The sequence below is a fragment of the Delphinus delphis genome, chromosome 4 (assembly GCF_949987515.2).
Source record: "Delphinus delphis chromosome 4, mDelDel1.2, whole genome shotgun sequence".
Classification (NCBI taxonomy): Eukaryota; Metazoa; Chordata; class Mammalia; order Artiodactyla; family Delphinidae; genus Delphinus; species Delphinus delphis.
The window spans coordinates 109880987-109902076 of NC_082686.1; the positions used below are offsets into that span (position 1 = coordinate 109880987).

General features: G+C 35.7%; 2 protein-coding genes across 5 annotated transcripts in view; one reads left to right on the forward strand and one right to left on the reverse strand.

The window, feature by feature from the left end:
- The window catches only part of ACAD11 (acyl-CoA dehydrogenase family member 11), a 97264-nt gene that overhangs the window by 27705 nt on the left and 48469 nt on the right, over nucleotides 1–21090 (reverse strand). For all 4 annotated transcript variants that reach the window (XM_060011274.1, XM_060011271.1, XM_060011272.1 and 1 more), the window contains 4 exons: nucleotides 17468–17545; nucleotides 16695–16833; nucleotides 12374–12481; nucleotides 10302–10400 (listed from right to left, as the gene is read on the reverse strand). In XM_060011274.1, coding sequence (XP_059867257.1) covers nucleotides 10302–10400; nucleotides 12374–12481; nucleotides 16695–16833; nucleotides 17468–17545 — 424 coding nt within the window. The remainder of the gene's footprint in view (nucleotides 1–10301; nucleotides 10401–12373; nucleotides 12482–16694; nucleotides 16834–17467; nucleotides 17546–21090) is intronic.
- ACKR4 (atypical chemokine receptor 4) lies at nucleotides 7551–10284 on the forward strand. Its single transcript, XM_060011279.1, has one exon. The coding sequence runs from the start codon at nucleotides 7874–7876 to the stop codon at nucleotides 8924–8926; it is 1053 nt and encodes a 350-aa protein (XP_059867262.1). The 5' UTR covers nucleotides 7551–7873; the 3' UTR covers nucleotides 8927–10284.

The window sequence follows — 21090 nt, forward strand, 5'->3', positions numbered from 1 at the left end:
TGGGAAAGAAATGTTGAGCCTCAAAAATAAATGTGGGGATTCCCTGGCAGTCCAGTGGTTAGGACTCTGAGCTCTTATTGCCAAGGCCCCGGCTTCAATCCCTGCATGCAGCCAAAAAAAAAAAAAAAAGAAATCAAAGGAAAAAGATTGACTGGTTTAGCTGTATAAAATTATTGTACAGTAAGAAACAAAATTAAAGCAAAAAACAATTTAGGGAAAATATCTCACACATAGCTGGCAAGGGCAGGGGAAGGGTACTGAATCTGTTACAAGTCATTTAAGACAGCAAGATGGTAGTGGAATAACACATTCAACTGGCAACGTTCTAGGGAAATAGACACTTCCATATATTATTGGTGAAAGTGCAAAGTAATACCATTCCTATGTAGTACAATTTGGTAATATCCATCAAAATTACAGATTCGCTTATCCTTTGATCCACCAATTCAACTTCTGGGATTTATCCTACAGGTATAGCTGTTTCTGAATGAACTGACAGATGTAGATTATTAACTGTAGTAGTATTGTTTATACTTGCAAAGAATTGGGCATAAATCAATATCCATCAATAGGAGACTATTATATGGTATGTCCACATAATGGAACCCTTCTAAAAAGAATAAGGAAGCTTTCAATGCACTTAATTGAAAGAACTCTAAGATTATTCTACAGAATGCTATCTTTAGTGTAATAAGAAAAGGGATAGTTATACATGGTTAGTCCCATTCTTCAACATCCCTCAGTAAGATTAGATTAAGTGCAGTTTCCTACCATATCTATAAAGATGCTCTCTATAACATTATTTGTAATAGCAAAATGCTGGAAACATTCAAAGTCCTATAGCAGTTGAATGGTAAGTCAAATTATGGTAATCCACGTAATATATTATTTAGCTACGAAAAATGTCATTTATAGTGAGTTTGAATAACATGAAAATGCTTAAGCAAAAATGCTAAATAAAAAACTCATATACAATATGAATTCAATAGGTGGTATGGACACTAAAGAGTAATCATAAGATTATTAAATAATGCTCAATTTGTATCTTAATATCGAAGACATTTTCAGTGAAAATGTAAAATATAGTTTAGTCAGATTGCTTCCCAAGCACCTAATACTGAGAAAAATGGCACTACAAGAAGAAAATGAGAAATGGGTGTGGAGAGAGAGATTCTACAGGAACAAGGGACATTGCTGTTAGGACCGGTGAGGAAGGGTGAGAGACAATTTATGGTGAGAAGCCAGTTGGAATAAACTTATGGTGGAAGGCAAGTGGAAGAGAGGTGCAAAAAAAAAAGGTGCTAAAGAAGCATCAAGTAAATACTTTGAAAAGTTGCCTAAGGTAAGTGATGCCTTTCCCTATCCTCCAAGCTTTATGATTGACTTTCAAATGTTGTCAAGTATTCCCTATTAACACCTCTTCTAGTTCTGTTGAGGAGGAAAATACAGGAAAAGGTCAGTCAGTGAGCTAGTTTCACCATGTTTCATACACAGGTGTGACTCACTATATACTACCAGAGGAAGCTTGATCCTGAGACCCTTTATGCCCCAAGGGCTGGGTATGTGTTTGAGTCAGCAAAAATAATGACCGAATTGAAAAGATGTAAAGATTATAGCTTTATAACTGATTTACAAGAAGGGAATCCTATTTACAAGAAAGTATGTGGTTGAAAGTACATGGGGGAGGAAATGAAGGAAAAGGACAGATACTTTTAAATATCTATAAATATGTATCAAAATTCTATAATAGATGACATCATGGAATTATACATATGCATAAGGGATAGTATGAAAAAGTAGAAATCGTCTAAGGCTAAAGATCTGGATCTAAAATTCCAACTGCATTGCTAAATTTATAAGTCTGTGGAAGATAAGTTACTTAAGCACTGACTGGTTGATTGATTGATTCATTCATTCATAAATTTAATTAGTCATTAAAGAACTACAGCATCAAGGGCAAGTAAAATGGGACAATAATCAGAAGGGAAAGTAGAATTATTTATTAATTCAAAATATTTATTGAGTATCTACTATGTGCCAGGCACTATTCTATATATTTATATATGAAAAATTATACAAAGGTCCCTAATCTGATGAAGCTTATATTCTAATACAGGGTGAGATACATTAGACACCAAACACAATATAAATGATATGGTACATTAGCACATGAAAAGTGCTATGGGTAAGGTTGATTGGGAGTATAGGCAGGTGAAGGGTATTTAGTTTAATTTATTTATTTAATTTTTGCCCTCTGTTTTATTGAGATATAATTGACATACAGCTCTGTATAAGTTTGACTTACATACATCATGAAATGATTATCACAATAAGTTTGGTGAACATCTATCATCTCACACAGATACAAAATGAAAGAAATAGAAAAATATTTTCTTCCTTGTGATGAGAACTCTTAGGGTTTACTCTCTTAACACCTTCCATATATAACATACAACAGTGTTAATTCTATTTATTATGTTGTACATTACATCCCTACTACTTGTGTATCTTATAACTGGAAGTTTGTACCTTTTTTGACCACCTTCATCCAATTCCCTTCCCCTTCCACCTGCCTCTTGCAACCACATATCTGATCTCTTTTTTTTATGTTTGTTTGTTTTTGAAGTACAATTGACCTACAACACTATGTTAGTTCCTGTTACACGACACAGTGACTGGATATTTCTAAACATTTTAAACTGACCACTATGATAAATCTAGTTATGATATGTCAACATACAAAGATATTACTTACTTATTGGCTATATACCTCACACTATATATTTCATCCCCATGACTCATTTATTTTGCAACTGGAAGTTTGTAATCCTTTTTTTTTTTTGAAAATTTGATGCATGCTATGGAATAATGTATTAAATGTATACATATCAACAAAGATGTATTTGTTTTTATACATTTATTTATTTTTGGCTGCCTTGGGTCTTCGGGCAAGCAGGGGCTACTCTTCGTTGCGGTGCCCACAGGCTTCTCATTGCTGTGGCTTCTCTTGTTGCGGAGCTCCGGCTCTAGAGCTCAGGCTCGGTAGTTGTGGCATGTGGGCTTAGTTGCTCGGAGGCATGTGGGATCATCCCAGACCAGGGCTTGAACCCGTGTTCCCTGCATTGGCAGGCAGATTCTTAGCCACTGCACCATCAGGGAAGCCCTGTAATCTCTTTTTAAGAGTTTGTAATCTTGGGCTTCCCTGGTGGTGCAGTGGTTGAGAGTCCGCCTGCCAATGCAGGGTACACGGGTTCGTGTCCTGGTCTGGGAGGATCCCACGTGCCGCGGAGCGGCTGCGCCCGTGAGTGCGTGCGGAGCCTGTGAGAGGCCCGCGTACAGAAAAAAAAAAAAAAAAGTTTGTAATCTCTTAATCTCCCTTACCTATTTCTTTCCTCCCCCATCCCCCTCCCACCTGTCGGCAACCATCGGTTTGTTCTCTGTATCTATAACTCTGTTTCTGTTTTGTTACGTTTGTTCATTTGTTTTGTTTGTGAAGGGTATTTTAAATAGAATAATCAGGGCTTGCCTCAGTGAGAAGGTGGTGATTGGACAAAGACTGGAAAGACATGAGGGAGTGAGCGTTGCAAGTACTGAAAGGAAGCACAGTCCAGGCAGATAGAAGAGCCAGTACAAAAGCCCTAAGAAGGAATGTGCCTAGCACATTTCAAAACAGCAAGGAGGTTGGTGTGGCAGAATAAGCAAGCAAAGAGGAGGAGAAGGAAATAAGTCAGAGAGGCAATGAGGGATGGAGGGTAGGCCATTCTAAGAATTTAGTGGAAGGTTGCTTGTTTGCTTCCTCCTGCTCCCAAAATACATAAGATAAAGAAGAATAAGAGGTAAGAGAAGGCAAAAGACCAGAGAGTCTAGAGAGGGCAGGGATAAATTTAAAAGCAGTATCCCTCAGCAAGCAGCAAGAGATCAGAGTAATGATCAGCCATGGTAAGGAGAAGAGATGCCTCTTTTGGAAGAATTGTGCTAGAGTCTGCTGAGGAAGGCTGATATGCTCATCTCTTAGCAACTTTGCCCTCAGTGACTTCACATTGGTAGCTGAAATTGGCCATGGTGGGAGTGTTTACACCATGGAAAATGTCTAACACTACAAATCCAGGCACTTTTTTCTTTTTTTCAATTTGGAAGTGTTTTATTTTATTTATTTATTTTTTAAACATCTTTATTGGAGTATAATTGCTTTACAATGGTGTGTTAGTTTCTGCTGTATAACAAAGTGAATCACTAATACATATACATATATCCCCATATCTCTTCCCTCTTGCGTCTCCCTCCCTCCCACTCTCCCTATCCCACCCCTCTAGGTGGTCACAAAGCACTGAGCTGATCTTCCTGTGCTATGGGGCTGCTTCCCACTTGCTATCTATTTTACATTTGGTCAGGCATTTTTTTCTTGGTGAGATGGTTTAGCTGCATGCAAATAACTCTTCTCAAAGACTGGTGGATAACAAGGAGGAGAAGTTGGCTGTATCCCCAGACACATACTGTGGGAAGATGAAGGCCCCAGTGCTCTAGAGTCTCTTTTCTGTGAATCAACAGGAAAGTTAGATCAGTTGCTTTTAGAAAAAATGGCATTGGTCTGAAATAACTTCTGAAGGGGGAGACTGAGCCTAGAGAAAGCAAATAAGGGAACTGTTATGCAAATATAGGGAGAGTCAAGGCCAAGGGTTAAATCTGCATACATTTATCTTCTTTCTCTAACTTTCATTTGTTTGGAAGTAGGGGGAGGGGGAGATAGCCAGAGATAGCCTTTCCAGACAGAAGGATTTTGAAAGTTTGGAGCTGGCCATTGAAGAAGATTACAGGAAGGAACAAGAATTTAAAGTTGTGGGGAAAGTCATACTCTGGGGTCAAGGACAGATAAGGAGTACAGTGAGGCCAAGGGGAGTCTCATAGTTTAAGAAAAATACAAAATGATGTGGTATAAAGATTTAAATTCTACTATAAATACCTAATGATTACTTAAAATTTAGTTTTTGATAATTTAGTCTTCACAAAGATAACTTTCTAGGTTACAATCATTTTTTGTTTTCTTTCCTAGACAAAATAATTTTAGAGAGTATTTTTCTAGATGCTACCTACAAGTAAATACTTGTTAGCTGCCTTGAGGCGCTCTGGTGAATTCTTTTGGTTTGGCAGTCAGTACCTCAGCTGCAGGCACGTTCCTGTTCCCTTTGGCTAAGTGGAAACTTCGAAAGGTCTGTAGTTTTTGAAACGAGATTGAATTCCTTCAAGTTTGTAACCTAGGACACTTAAGAACTTGGATTTGAGTTCACAGGATGGTTATACATAAAATAAAAGATCAAGTGCTCACAAGGTTAAATTTCCTGAAAGCCTTACTGGATGTAAGACAAAGGCGGGGTATAAAACGAAAATAAAAGTATGCTGAGTTAGAGAGGTCATTCTATCTTACTCTCTGCACTCAAGACTGCTCCTGTCTGCTGACAGAAACAGGTTGGTTTTTTCTTTCTTCTTCCATTCAGACTTGTATATGATTTTTTTTTAAGCCCAAAGGTTTGGTATATTTATGTATGCATAAAAGTTTACATGTGCAGAAAAGAGCTATTTGAAAAGTTATACATGTTAACCTTAAAACAAAAATATGAACATAGCAAGAAGAAAATATTATTTTAATACGATTACTTGCCTATAAAACTTTGTTAATAATAGGTTTTGCTATATCATTTTTTCCTGCTTTGTTTTATTGTTAAATTTTTTTATTCTTATGATAATTACAAAGGCATTTAAATGTGTTTCTATGTTTCTGCCAGAAGGATCACTTCTGCAAATAGTTTCCATTCCTACGCTTATTTATTCATATTTTTAGCATGATTAATTCTTTTAAAATATCTTTCCTTAATATCTTATACTGTTTGGCCATATTATACCTTATCACTGGGTTCAAGATTTGTGTGATAAAAGAGAAGGAAAGAACAAAGTTCCTACCGTATTAATAATTAACATATAAGAAAACGAAGACTAAAGTAGTCTTCCAGATTGGAACTTTTCAAATAACTTTAAGGATAAAGGGAGACAGAAGGGCTAAGGAAAAAGTATAACAAAACTCAGCACTATAATAAAAACACTGAAAGTTATTATTATATATATTTTAGAACTTGTGAATTCTGTGCAAGCTTATCTTAATACTACAGGGTGTTAATAGCCAGTACAGTAGAATAACTTAATGAAGAGACATGAGATTCCTGCAGTATCATCCTTCCATTCTAGAGTAATAGCTTTAAACCTATTGGTAAAACGTTTAGTTTGACAAATATTTGCTGGGCACCTAGAGTGGGCCTGGCACTCTCTTCGGGTATTAATTATAAACATAAATCCAACAGGTCATAGTCTTAGGGAACTTAGAGCACAGAGGGAAAAGGTAGTCTGAGAAATATGTCTTCCATAGGATGGGGTCAGTTCTCTGAGAGATATGCAGATACAGTTATTGGATCGGGAAAGTCTTCTGGAGAGGTGACATCTAAGTTAACTGGGTAGGAACTGGCCCTTCAAGGGAAGGGCAGGAAATAGTCCATCAGATAAAAGAACAGAATGAGTAATGATGTAGACATGTGCTGTAGCATGGTGTGTGCCAGAAAATCGCTGGCAAATCAATATTGTTGCTGTCTACCGTGCAGGGTGCACAGTAGAGAGATGTAGCAGGAACCATGGGTAGGACAACATTATGGAAGGAGCCTTGGGTATCATGGTAAGGAGCTTAGATTGTATCTTTCAGATGAAGGGATGTGTCTTTCAGGTGAGGAGCTAATAAGCAGCAGTGATGGATTGACATTTTAGAGAGAGAGCACTCTGATGGCAGTAAGAAAAATGTTGATAAGGAGGTGGTAAGGAGGAATAAGAACAGTAGGACGGGGCTTCCCTGGTGGCGCAGTGGTTGAGAGTCCGCCTGCCGATATAGGGGACACGGGTTTGTGCCCCGGTCCGGGAAGATCCCACAGGCCGCGGAGCGGCTGGGCCCGTGAGCCATGGCCGCTGAGCCTGCGCGTCCGGAGCCTGTGCTCTGCAACGGGAGAGGCCACAACAGTGAGAGGCCAGCGTACCGGAAAAAAAAAAAAAAAAAAGAAGAACAGTAGGATGCCACTTGGGAAGATATTGTAATAGGCCAGGTAATAATGATGGTTGAATTGTGTGGATGTGTCAAGGAGCACAGATTAAAAGGAAGAGACAGATTTGAGACCTATTTGGGAGGTAAAATCAGAATTTAGGGGCTGACTGGAAATCAGGGATGAAGATAAGAGATAAATCAAGGATGGTACAGGCTGAAGGCTTAGGTGACTAGTGGAACAACAGTGCTACCAAATAGTAGTTTGCAATCAGCATGTAGTGACAGGTTTTGGAGGGAAGCTAACTAGAGGAGACTTTGTTTTATAAAAGCCAACCAGTAAAATTAAGTAAAATGCTGAGATAATATATTTAACTTATTTTAAAATAAATTCATAAATATATAAAAATAATATTTATTTTAAATAAATAAAATTATTTTAATTTTAAAATTTAATTTATTGTCAATATACTGTGTAAGAATCACAAAGCTGTATATATAAAGGTTACAGGGTTTAATGATTAATAAAATTCCCCAGGGTATTATTTTTATCTTCCCTCTGTAAATCCCAGCTCCTGTACACAAACTTGTAAAAACAAGGGATGAAAAACTACTCTTGGGGATATATTCCAACGTGGCTTCCATTAAAGAGTTTCAAAGAGTGGCAGATTCAGGCTCACATATGTTATGGCAACAATCTATTCTCTAATAAAAGAATAAAACATATGCTAGATCAAAAGCGTTTCCACTTAAGAAATATTAAAATAAATATCCTGTATTCTTTTTGCCATTTAGATTGGAGCCATGGCTTTGGAACACAACCAGTCAACAGATTACTATTATGAGGAAAATGAAATGAATGACACTCATGACTATAGTCAGTATGAAGTGATCTGTATAAAAGAAGAGGTCAGAAAATTTGCAAAAGTTTTCCTGCCTGCCTTCTTCACAATAGCTTTCATCATTGGACTTGCAGGCAATTCTATGATAGTGGCGATTTATGCCCATTACAAAAAGAGGCGAACCAAAACAGATGTGTACATCCTGAATTTGGCAGTGGCAGATTTACTCCTTCTATTCACTCTGCCTTTTTGGGCAGTTAATGCAGTTCATGGGTGGGTTTTAGGGAAAATCATGTGCAAAGTCACTTCAGCCTTGTACACGGTCAACTTTGTCTCTGGAATGCAGTTTCTGGCTTGTATCAGCATAGACAGATATTGGGCAGTAACTAAAGCTCCCAGTCAATCGGGAGTGCAAAAACAATGCTGGCTCATCTGTTCCTGTGTCTGGATGGCTGCCATCTTGCTGAGTATACCTCAGCTGGTTTTTTATACAGTAAATCACAAGGCTAGGTGCATTCCCATCTTTCCATACCACCTAGGAACATCAATGAAAGCATCAATTCAAATGCTGGAAATTTGCGTTGGATTTGTAATACCCTTTCTTATTATGGCAGTGTGCTACTTCATCACGGCAAAGACGCTCATCAAGATGCCAAACACTACAAAATCTCGGCCCCTCAAAATTCTGCTCACAGTGGTCATAGTTTTCCTTGTCACTCAGCTGCCTTATAACATTGTCAAGTTCTGCCAAGCCATAGATATCATCTACTCCCTGATCACCAACTGCGACATGAGCAAACGTATGGATGTTGCCATCCAAATCACAGAGAGCATTGCACTCTTTCACAGCTGCCTCAACCCGGTCCTGTATGTTTTTATGGGAAACTCTTTTAAAATCTACATCATGAAAGTTGCCAAGAAATATGGGTCCTGGAGAAGACAAAGACAAAATGTGGAGGAGATTCCTTTCGATTCTGAAGATGCTACAGAGCCAACCAGTACTTTCAGCATTTAAATATAAAACTGCTCTGTCTCTTGCTTTGATACACATGAATGAGGTTTCTCCCTCAGATCAAACATTTGCATTTCTCTGAAATTCAAATCTCAAACACTGTGGTGGCAACTTATAACAAAGAAGAGGTTAGGGTGGGGAAGGGGAGTGAGGTAGAAGCCAAGAAAAAGAGGAAACAAAAAATAAATGCATAAAACATGGAAATTAAAATTAACAATATAGGAAAATAGTAGTAACAGTCAAACATAAGAAAAACACTATAAGTTAGGTCATCTAAAACAGATTATTAAAGAAATTTAAATTAAGGGGCATTTATAATTATTTTAAATTATCTAAATTTTAATATAAGAACAATTTCCCTGCATAATTTTAGTACTTGAATAACTATGCAGCAAAATTCAATGTCTTTTTCTTTTTCTTGTTTCTTAATTTGTAAGAGATTTCATAAAACTCCAGAAAGAATAACAATTGGCAATCAAAAAAAAAAAAAGCAAAAACAAAAAGCTTTTCTGGCTATTGTAATATATTACTGGTAAGTTTCTAAACATGTAATTTGCTTTTATGATGTCAACTTTCTTTAGTAATAAGCTGGTTATCCTGTTAGATTTATCATTTATACTCTAGAAGCAATCCTCAGACAATCACATTTATCTAGGTTTCAATTTTTATAACTGCCTAAAGGGCTCATCCATTTACGTGAGTCAATTACTGAGGGTTGACTAAATAATATATTTTCCTATGTCTAAAGACTCTTTTTTTTTGGCGGTATGCGGGCCTCTCACTGTTGTGGCCTCTCCCGTTGCGGAGCACAGGCTCCGGACGCGCAGGCTCAGCGGCCATGGCTCACGGGCCCAGCCGCTCCGCGGCACGTGGGATCTTCCCAGACCGGGGCACGAACCCGTGTCCCCTGCATCGGCAGGCGGACTCTCAACCACTGCGCCACCAGGGAAGCCCCAAGACTCTTATTTTTCACTTAAATACTTGTATTTTTAAACAATGAAAATATGTACCACAATAAATTATTTTTAATAATATGGGCTGCTTATCTCTTTAAAAACAATTATATATAAATTATTATAGTCCATGTAATATGCCCCTATTAAAATTTTTGATATAAATGACAATGGTCAAAAATAGTGTGCACTAATATAAATTTTTTCTCTCACAAACTGTAAAAAAAAAAGACGTTTTCTGCTCTTAAATAAACATTGCCCAATCAAGACATTGTTTTAAAATTACTTTTCTTTTTATCAACTATTTCTAAATTTGAAAATGCTTTCAAAGACAGAATTTAAAGAACTGTGGTCATGAAATGAATAACTATGTATCTTATTATTCTAGCACAGTATCTAGCACGAAGAATCAATAGAATACTCACCAGTGCACCACCATTTCTTGCCGTTAATTATATAGCTATCTCCATCTTGCTGGATGCTACATTCAATATTTGTGGCATCACTTGAAGCTACATCGGGCTCTATAAATAAGCAAAGGCTGAATTTACAGGCAGGCAGACACCATTAGTTTACAAAAGACCCTTAGTTAAAGAAATGTGAACTCTTTGAGGACAGAGGCATCTTTGTCTTTTTCATCTTCCTACCCTTCCCCCATTCCCCCTGGTTCTTCTACAACCTACACATAGTAGGTATTCAATAAATGTGCATTGGAAAAATGAATAAATGAAGTATTTAGAACAACTCAAGATAGATCAACTATCTGAATTGTGTTCTTGGCATCCTCAGTGATATATGACTTGGGATACAACTCAATCTTTTCTCCAATCATCAAACGTGCATTAAAAATATCGTTCTTGGGCTTCCCTGGTGGCGCAGTGGTTGAGAGTCCGCCTGCCGACGCAGGGGACGCGGGTTTGTGCCCCGGTCCGGGAAGATCTCACATGCCGCGGAGCGGCTGGGCTCGTGAGTCATGGCCGCTGAGCCTGCGCGTCCGGAGCCTGTGCTCCGCAACGGGAGAGGCCACAACAGCGAGAGGCCCAAGTACAGAAAAAAAAAAAAAAATCGTTCTTTACTTCCCACAATGAAAATCTGTACTACATATTTGCAAGCCAGATTTCCCCACCATAGGTTTAGTATCTTAAACAACTTCTTTTTTTTTTTTTTTAAATTAATTTTTATTGGAGTGTAGTTGATTTACAATGTCGTGTTAGTTTCTGCTGTACAGAAAAGTGAATCATATATCCACTCTTTCTCAGATTCTTTTCCCATATAGGTCATTACAGAGTATTGAGTAGAGTTCCCTGTGCTATACAGTAGGTTCTCAGCAGTTATCTGTTTTATACATAGTAATGTGTATATGTTAATCCCAATCTCCCTATTTATCTCCCCACTCCCTCCCCCGCTTTCCCCCTTGGTAATCATAAATTTGTTTTTGACATCTGTGACTCTATTTCTGTAGTATCTTAAACAACTTCTAACTGCAAATTCCATCAGGAATGCTTTCACCAATCTATTTATTTTGCATTCTATAAAGCTTGCTCAACACTTAATGTCTTCAGAAAGTTTTCCATAGGACACTTTTACAAGACTGCTTTACTGCATTGCATTTTAGAACTTAGAGGCTAGCTCTCAATCATAGTAATCTGCACTTGTTAATGTGCTGCTCTTTTGAATGGATCCTTAAGATATTTTATGTGTTCTCTTTCTAAAACTAGAGACCCTCTTTCTTTAGAAAAGGAGGTGTGTACTCTATTTATTTTGTAATTAATTAGAGCTTTGTAGACAACACAGCATACAGCAGGTATTCAATAAAGGCCTCTTACTGGTTTAAATGGAGATCAGTTTTGCTATTATAAATGTATGCAATGTTAGAGAAGGACAATAAAATCTGGCCAAAATCATGGCCAGATGAAATTGAGTTTAATTCTAAACTCAAATATGGAACAATGATTTTGTCCTTTGAAGAGTGCTTAATTACTGTTTCCTATGTACAAATGCACCAAAACCCATTTTTATTAACATGCTCCTAGTTTAATTACCCTACATGATTATAATTTGAGCTATATGACCAACACTGGTGAAAGTTCTATTTTTCTGGGTTTATGGAAGAGTTGAGTAGTTTTTAAGTGTCAATATAAAATTATCACAAAGATCAATATTTCATACACTAGGGTAAAAAAGATCTTAAACACCCACAGATGGCAATTTTAGATGCAAGTCAAAAGGTTATAAAACTAGGTTTACTCTGCTGCTAATGCCTAAAGCAGGCTACCAGAAAACATCATCTGGTGTCCTCCCAAAGGGGAGGACAATTTTATTCTGCACATTTAAAAATGCCAAAAATTAAAATTGGGCTCCAACAAACATGTTCACATTTCTGGTCACAGGCAAATTTGCCTGAAACACAGAGCCACGTCCCACATTTCTTCAGTTCCTCCATAATAACTGGGACGAGTGGCTGCCCAATGGGAGAATGTGACTGAATTGCTCTTACCTGTCATACAGAAGCAAGAGGCAATGCTCCCTTGAAGAAGAGGCTCAAGCCACTGCTGCTTCTGTTTCTCACTTCCATATAGGTGAAGCACCTCCATGTTCCCTGTGTCTACACGTAATAAGGAAAAGCACTTGTTTTGCATTTAAAAATTTATCAATGTGAAATCCAAACTATATATAGAAAACAGACATGAATCTTTTTAGAGCAAATATTTACTAACAAAAATATTTTGAAACATAACAGACGAGATTGGGTGCATTCAGGGTGGCATGGCCGTAGACTAAACATAATAGTAAATACAATTTACAAGGAAGGTATGTCATAAGTAGTTACAAGTACATGGCATTTGGTGCCTATTTATTCAACTTGTTCTGAATCACAGACACTTGTCTACTTCATCCCAATGAAGCATGGCTCTGAGTTTTAACTCAATTAGGACTGAGGAAAATAATTTACTGGCCTAACCTTTCCCTGCTATCTTGCAAATATACTCTGCTTGGAGTGACTGCAATGCTCTTAGAGAACAATTAACATTACTTATTACTGAGACTCCTGTTCCTCAAACATACCTTGTGCTTTTTAACTTCCACATGTTTGCTTGGGCCAGGCCTTCTCTCTGGTGAAATTCTACCTGTCACTCCTAAGTAAACTTCTGCTTCTGAGCCATCTCCATTGTGAAGACTCTCCAGCTACCCAATCAGAAATATCTCCTTCCTTTGACCTCACATAGTAGTTATTGTCTTTTTACCGCTAACACTGCTCTTACTTTTGTGATCCCATACCACCTAGAAAAGTACTAGGTAATATCTCAAGGATGCTAAACATGGAATCCCTGCCCTGGATAGAAAATGACAATAGATAACTTCAAAGACCCTCTCCAGCCCTCAGAGGGCATTGTGCAATACATGATACACTGCAGTATCACTCTCAGGTGAAAAAGAATGCTTCATGTCTGCTGTGGAGCAAAATGCTCTAGATGCCTTTCTCTGATTTTCATTCCCATCAAATTTCTAAAAATACTCTCTAAAACCTTTCTCTTGAATGCTGATTACTTATAAGATTTTGAGGAAGAATTTTTCAATATTGTCTCTTACAATGATATTAAGGACAGCTATTGAAATGCCTATGAAAATTGAGCTAAGTCTAAGTTAAGTCTCTCAAAACATGTTTGTACTCTGTTCAGGCACTCCTAACAGGGCCCAAGTTATATTAAAATGCACACAATTCCTAGTAGATTAACACAAGCTTAAAATTCTTTTCAACTGAGGGAGAAAATGAGTCTTGAATTATAATTAATGAAGTTCATTGTTTTCTTTGCTTGTTTTAAATCCAGTGTTTCTTGTAGTTTGAATGAGGTAAATATTGAATAAAAACTTTCCAAAAATTAGTTTATTCTGAGAATCTGACAAAGTTATCAGATAACCAAAGTTATCATTTATAGGTTCGTTAAAAAAAAAAAAAGCCTAGATAAATTACTTGTACAAAAAAAAAAATTTCCCCCAAATTAGCCTAAAGGCCTCCAAATTTTCTAGTAACGGCTTTAGAATTAAAATGACTATTTTCAACATTCCAATATACAATATTGTATGACTTATTGATGGACAAAAAAACCAAACCAAAACAAAAGGCAAATCAGAAGACTACATATGTGTCCCATAATATTTTATAACTACTTGGGAAATAATTTGGGTATCTTGAGTAGAAATTCATCTCATATACACTTAAGAAAACTCTTAAGTATTTAATCAACATCAATCATATTCCCTTCTTTATCTGCTTTGTATAAAGCAAAACACAGTGCTCTAAAACACAATAGCCCAAAGGCCTTCATGAATATATCTCCACTACAAAGAGAAAATGCCTAGTTTTCTACCTATGGTTTTATACATCTTGTTTGCTGAGGACAGTTGCTTATCATACTTTGGTCAAAGAAAATGTATTTCCCTTGCCAATTTTAAAATTTCAGCAGTTTGGTGGTATCATATTATAACTGATAGACTAATGAAATTTTAATACTAGAAAAAAGTCTATGACCATCTAGTGAAAAGTTCATAGGTCAAATGGAAAAATAGCGGCAGAGCTGCATCTGCAATGGATGCCTTCTATAGCATTATTTTTCATATTATGACCCATTAGTTTGTCATAAAATTAATTCAATGGAATATGACTAGCATTCTCTGAGAAATGAAAATAGATCAAAATAGAATACATTAGACTAGACTCAGTGGAAAATATATGAATTCATGTAGTAAGGGAAACTTGTTTCATGAAGCCTTTTTTCAGTAATATATGTCTCTCCCCTCCTCATTTCCATAAATCAATCCATGAACACACACATACAGCTTCATACACTACATATTGGGTCACAATATAAAATATATCTTACTATGAGTGGCAATAAAAAAAGTTTTAAGCAAAAGACTACCAGTCTCTTTCCACAAAATTATGCTACCTATGTAACATGATATAATAGCTACACATAAAGAGATAAAATCTTTAGAAACTCTGTGAATAGATTTATTTACTTTTACAGTAGCCTCATTATTGGATTAAAATGTAGTCATCAGTAAATAGACAAATCAGTGTTTTGAAGAGAGAAAACCATATCTGGGACAAGTTCAACCATTATCAGTGGTTTATGGATTATCTTAATAATTCCCGAGAAATGAGAGTCAAAGTCCAGTGTGGAAACACTTCGAGAAGCAACTAGATTGTGTTTTCTCTGACATCAAACATACCTCTTTTGGGCACTTCCCCGCTTCACTAACTCTTTTTGGGAGGCTTCAGTACCAGGGCCATACAATAAGCACAAAAGGCAAAACGAGGACTAACTTGTGCAGGGACACTATAGGATATTATACAATTATCCTTCTACTACAAATCAAATACCAGTCCTTGACTGGAAGCATCAAAAATAACCACAGTAACTTTGGGGAAAAAAGACAAAAGACATATCAAGGGTCTACCCTAGACCTACTGAGTCAGAATCTCCAGGGATGAAGCCTGTGAATCCGGATTTTTTCAAAGCTTTTTACGGGGTTCCTTCTGCAAATTGGGTTTGAAAACACCTTCTAAAGACTACATTCCTGGTTTATTCCTTCCATATTACCTTTTTAAAGAAAAGTTGGCCTCCTTCCCTCATCCTTCCAATTTTTCATGCCAAAGTCCTTGAAGGCATCCTTGACTCCCCCATTAATACCTCATAATCAATCAGGAAATCCTCTTGGCTCTGCCCTCAAAATATATTTAGAATCTTTCCACTTCTCACTCCACTGCTACTCCCTTGAACAAATCCCCATCATCTCTCACCAAGACCATCACAACAAGACTCCCTGCTTACTTCCTTCTCTCCTTTTGTTAATTCTCAACATAGCAGCCAAAGGGATTCTTTTAAAACTGAAGTGACATCTTGTCACTCCTCTGCTCAAATCCCCATTTCACTGAAAGTATAAGCACTCACCTGCCCTATAAGTCCCAACATACAAGGCCCTTTCCTCTCTGATATCTTTTGCTATTCTTTCCCAGCCACACTGACCTCCTTGGCTATTCTTGAAATATACCAGTCACACTCTTGCTTTAGGGCCTTTGCATTTTATGTTCTCTATGCTATGAAAACTCTTCCCCCAGATCTCAGCATGATTAACTCTCTCACCTTCTTTAAGTCTTTACTGAATGTCATTTTCCTAACAAGGCATATTCTGAGCCTTACATCTTAAATTGTTATACACATTACCTGTCCCTCAGCACTCCAGAGCTCCCCTACCTTGCCGGTTTTTTTTCCCCAAAGCACTTTTCATCTTCAAACTTACTTATATAATTACTTATTTAATCTAGCTATTGTTTATTTTTGTCTCTCTCTATTAGAATGCCAGCTCCATGAGGCAGGAATCTTTGTGTATTTTATTTCATGATAGTTGCTAAAATAGTGCTTGGCATATAGTAGGCAACTGATAAATAATTGGTGAGTAAATGGAGATATAGTGAGGCTAACCAAAAGATTTAAAACTCTATCCATTCTAACTAACCATAGATATGTTTAATACTGTTAGAAAACTGGAAACCTTATATGGCCAATCCCTTTGGTGGTGACTTCTATTCACTAATACTCTTAATGTAATGATGTTTAATAAAAGAATAATCCAATGAGAACTTTAGGTCCATTTTTTAAAATATTTAAATAAAAGTAACTGAAAGTAAAATTATAGACAAATTTATAAATCAATGACTTTGTGTAGAAAAACTTCCTTGTCATAAAATAGAGAAATTTTAAACACTGCTCAAAATATCTGAGAAAAGTTCTGTTTTTAAATAATGTAGTAACCTGGTGCTTGGCAGTTAAAGACATCTGGAGCAAAAAAGCATTTTCCTGTTTCTTCAGCAATCAAGGCATAGTCTACTTGGCTGAGACCGCTTACAGCTGGCAAAAACAAGTTCCAGAGGCCTTCTGCTTTGGCCATTTCCTGTCAAGGTGATGAATATGCCAGAGTTATCATAATTTATCATGACCTAAAATTATTTATTTTTAAAAGATACTGCTATTTATGCCTTTTGAACTCATGAAATTATTTATTTCATTGTATTCTACAGTGCAAGTAGTTATTAATTCATTATAAATCAACAATTTCTTAACAGTTAAGCTTCCTTAGATTTGGCTGAAAAACTAAATTTGCTTACTTGAGTACTTCTTATTGAATCACAGTGATTATAAAATCTCCTACATCTGAGCATAATTATGCCAAATATACTATTTGTCCATTTCAATTTCTAACATGTGTTAAAATCTGAAAACATGAAATTGAATTAAGCCCATGTGGGAAAAATACCCTGCCTCAACTTCAGTCTCAAGTGAGTAGTGCTGATTGTATTTTTAATTTGAACAGCTGTTAAGAGGCTGTCTTCATCACATACCATACACAACACACTATGTAACCTAATTTGTATATTACAGATTCTATTTTTAACTTTCTTTTTAAAAAGTTATAATTGATATAATTATCCTCTACATATATAACAACAGAAGCAACAAAAAACAAAGGTCTCAAAAAATGCCTCTATATAAATTCTCCACTTTTAAGGTTCTCTTATTTTTCTTACCTTGAGTTTATCAATCACTAAAGGTTTTTTCCACTTGTCTACTGAATTTTCATTTTGAACATAGAACTCAATTACCTCCTTAAAGTATAAAAGGAAAAAAGTTCATTAGTTAAAGTTAGAAAAGTAAATAATGCCATAAACTGCTAATATCCAAAGTAAACATGTTTAGGTGAAGAAGCTTTTTCAGCTGCTACTGAATCAGTAAAATTTCTTTCTAAGACCAGACACAGAAGTATAAAAAATTCTAGATGTTTGCTCCTCACAAAATTATGCTGCCTCTATATTAGAGGATTAACTTTCAAAATCCTATACCAAGATTTGAGTGTTCCATTTTCAGCAATGTGGCATACTAGACGGTCATAGAATCCCCTCCCAGGATAATACAACTAAAAATGCTGGGTAAAATATTAAAAATAATTTTAAAAATACATGTAGTAATAATACATAGCTATGCTGGAAAGAAAATAAGGAAATTCCTCAGAGGCCAGGAATACAAAAGCCTGACTCTTCAGGTGTGAGTGAGCACTGGAACCAACTTTGTCTGGCGGATGTAGGCTGATCTATGTTCGCCTGGGCCCTAGTTTGCAGTGGGCCACATAGGCAGGGGTCAGGAGGTGAAACCAAATGCCCCACACAAGGCAAGAGGGAGGATCAGAGCTCACCACTTCCCTCCACCAAAGCCAGGATGCCTGATCAGCAAAACCTAACTGGAAAAAAATAGAAAGCAAAACGAAAAACCCACCCCTCAGTGGTAGACCAAGGGAATAAAGGCCATTCACAGGACGGAAGAGAAAAAAGAAACATTTCTAACCTGAGCCTGTCTTCACCCAAGTTTGAGATCTTAATTCACAGACCTATGGGGCCCTAAAATTTTGAGTCAAAAATTAAGTTTACAGTGTTCCTGGTGACAATGCTTGAAAGCACCTGGCAGAAGCAAAAGCAAATTCACTCTGGAGGAAAAGAGCTTTTATAAAAAGTCTTAACTAATCCCTGCAGATAAAATTCCATTCCAAAGAACATGAGTGCAGAATGAAAAAATACTAAACACTCAAGGTAACAAGCCACCATTAGCAAGAATTAACAAAAACAATAGTTCAACAAAACAGAATCACACCTGCAAAGGCCACAGATAGAATAATGATCAAACACAGAATATAAAGTATTTGTGTCCAGTAGATTTAAAAAATAAAGGAAGGAATTAAAAGGATGACAAAGGACTATCAAACTTGGCCAGACAAATTTGAAAAAGAACCGAATGCAACTTGAAGCAAAGTAAAACCACAGTAATTAAACTTAAAAATTAAATGGCAGTGGTTCTCAAACTTTGGTGGCATCAGAATCACTTGGTAAAACACAAAAGCCCAGGCCCTATCCTACTTCAGTGAGTCTACTTTTGTATTTCTATTTCTGTAATCTTAACTAGCTCTCTAGGCAATTCTGACACAATCCAAATAATGAGACCCACTGCTCTATGCAAGGTTGAAAAGTAGATTAGATACAGCCAAAAAAATAATAATAATAAATTGAAAGAAGGATCTGAAGAAATTATTCCTTTCTTGAATGAAGCACAGAAATTCAATAGAAGGAAAATATGAGTGGTTAAAAGATATGATGATACAGAGAGAATCATTACTTCCCTTTTCTCAGGCAAAAAAAGGAAAATAAAAGGAAAAAAAAAAAGGTAAATTTTATTAGCAGATTCTCATTAAAGGAGCTTGATCCAAAAAGAAACATCTGAGTTGTAACAAGGAATAGTAAATAAGATGATAAATACATGAGTAAATAGATATTTAAAAACTAGCCACATAATAACAATAATCTCTAATTTGTGCAACTAAATCAAGATGAACGAAAATATTGGACTATAAGGGCCTTCTCCAATATTTTGCTATTAAAGCATCTCTGTACTTATTTTCTACACATAGGCTAGTAGAATTACTGAATTAAAGGCTATGAACATTGGCCAAAACTCCAAATTACAACATTATTTTCTAAAATTGTTCCACCAATTTACAGTCATATAAGTAATATGTTAAAATGTTCCTTTTATTGAAGCATGGCTAGTCTAGATTACAGTTATATACATTTTTTCTACTTAAATTTTTTTTATTGAATATATAAACTATATATTTTTTAAATATATAAACTAAAATGATATGGATGATATAGTGCATTTGTAGATTTCTTTTTTTTTCTTTTTTTACATCTTTATTGGAGTATAATTGCTTTACAATGGTGTGTTAGTTTCTGCTTTATAGAATACAGTTATATTTAGTTAAAACTTCAAGAAGACAAAGGATGGCTCTTTCACAGGCACCAGGATGAATAGCACTTGTCATTCTGTCAGGAAGTCAGTTAAGTTGGAAGATTTCCTGTTTAGGGTTGTTTATTATTTCCATCCCTCACATTACTATGGAAACAGTCAATGCAATTGTGTTTGATAAGATATATGTTACGTAATACATGTACAAATTCCCCATCTGTGACTACCTCTCTATGACACTACAGTTCTGAGAAATTAAATTATGCCATTTATATAATTATTTAAAAATTTGTATTATTTAATACTTCCTGTTCTAAAGTCTATCGATTTGGAGATTTGCAAAATCTATTTGTGGTATGGTAGGAGTCAGAATTAAAATAAAATATCTCATTACAAAGAAGCTTTCTTTAATTCTTTAAGTACGAACAAGAGTTTACTGATGAAAAAAGAAAGCAGAAAATATGCTTTGTGCCTGATCAATTCTCCCCAAATATCACCTTTAACATCTAACTTTCTCATTCACTGATTGAGATACTGCTTTGTATTATGTTGGTTCAGAATCTTAAATCTGAGCCTACAAATAATTTTGCAATATAATATGTTTTTTACTTTAAACTTAAGTCAGTTAGAAAAAAAGAAGCAACAGTTCCTCACTAGTATATTATTAAACTCAGTAGGAAAATATGACTAATGTTATCATTATGTTAAAAGTGTGTTCTCAGATATGTCATGTTGCTAGTTCCTGTTTTACATGCTATTTTATTAGGACTCCTCATCCATTTTAAATAGCAAGAATTGCCCTTTTTTAAAAATTTCTTTCTTTCTTCCAGTTTTATTAAGATATAATTGACATATAGCACTGTATATGTTTAAGGTATAGGGCATAATAATTTGACTTACATACATAATGAAATGATTATCACAATAAGTTTAGTGAATATACATCATCTCATATAGATACAAAATTAAAGAAATAGAAAAAATATTTTTCTTGTGATGAGAACTCATATTTCACATATAACATACAGCAGTGTTAATTATATTTATCATGTTGTATATTACATCCCTAGTATAACTGAAAGTTAAAGGTAGTTTTGACTACCTTCAACCAATTTCCCCTCCTCCCCTGAGGAAGAATTGCCTTTTAACATTTAAATGGATGATGGTTCTGATGTTCTTACTTTATGATATCCAAGGAGTTTCAAAAGGTCATTAGCATAGCATAAACGGACCTTATTTTTTCCCATTATAGAAAATTGGAAAAATACATAAAGTATTAAGAAAAAGTCATCAAGAGTCTTACTAGCTAAAGATATGTACTATCAAGATGTTAGTGTATTATATAATACAATCTTATTTT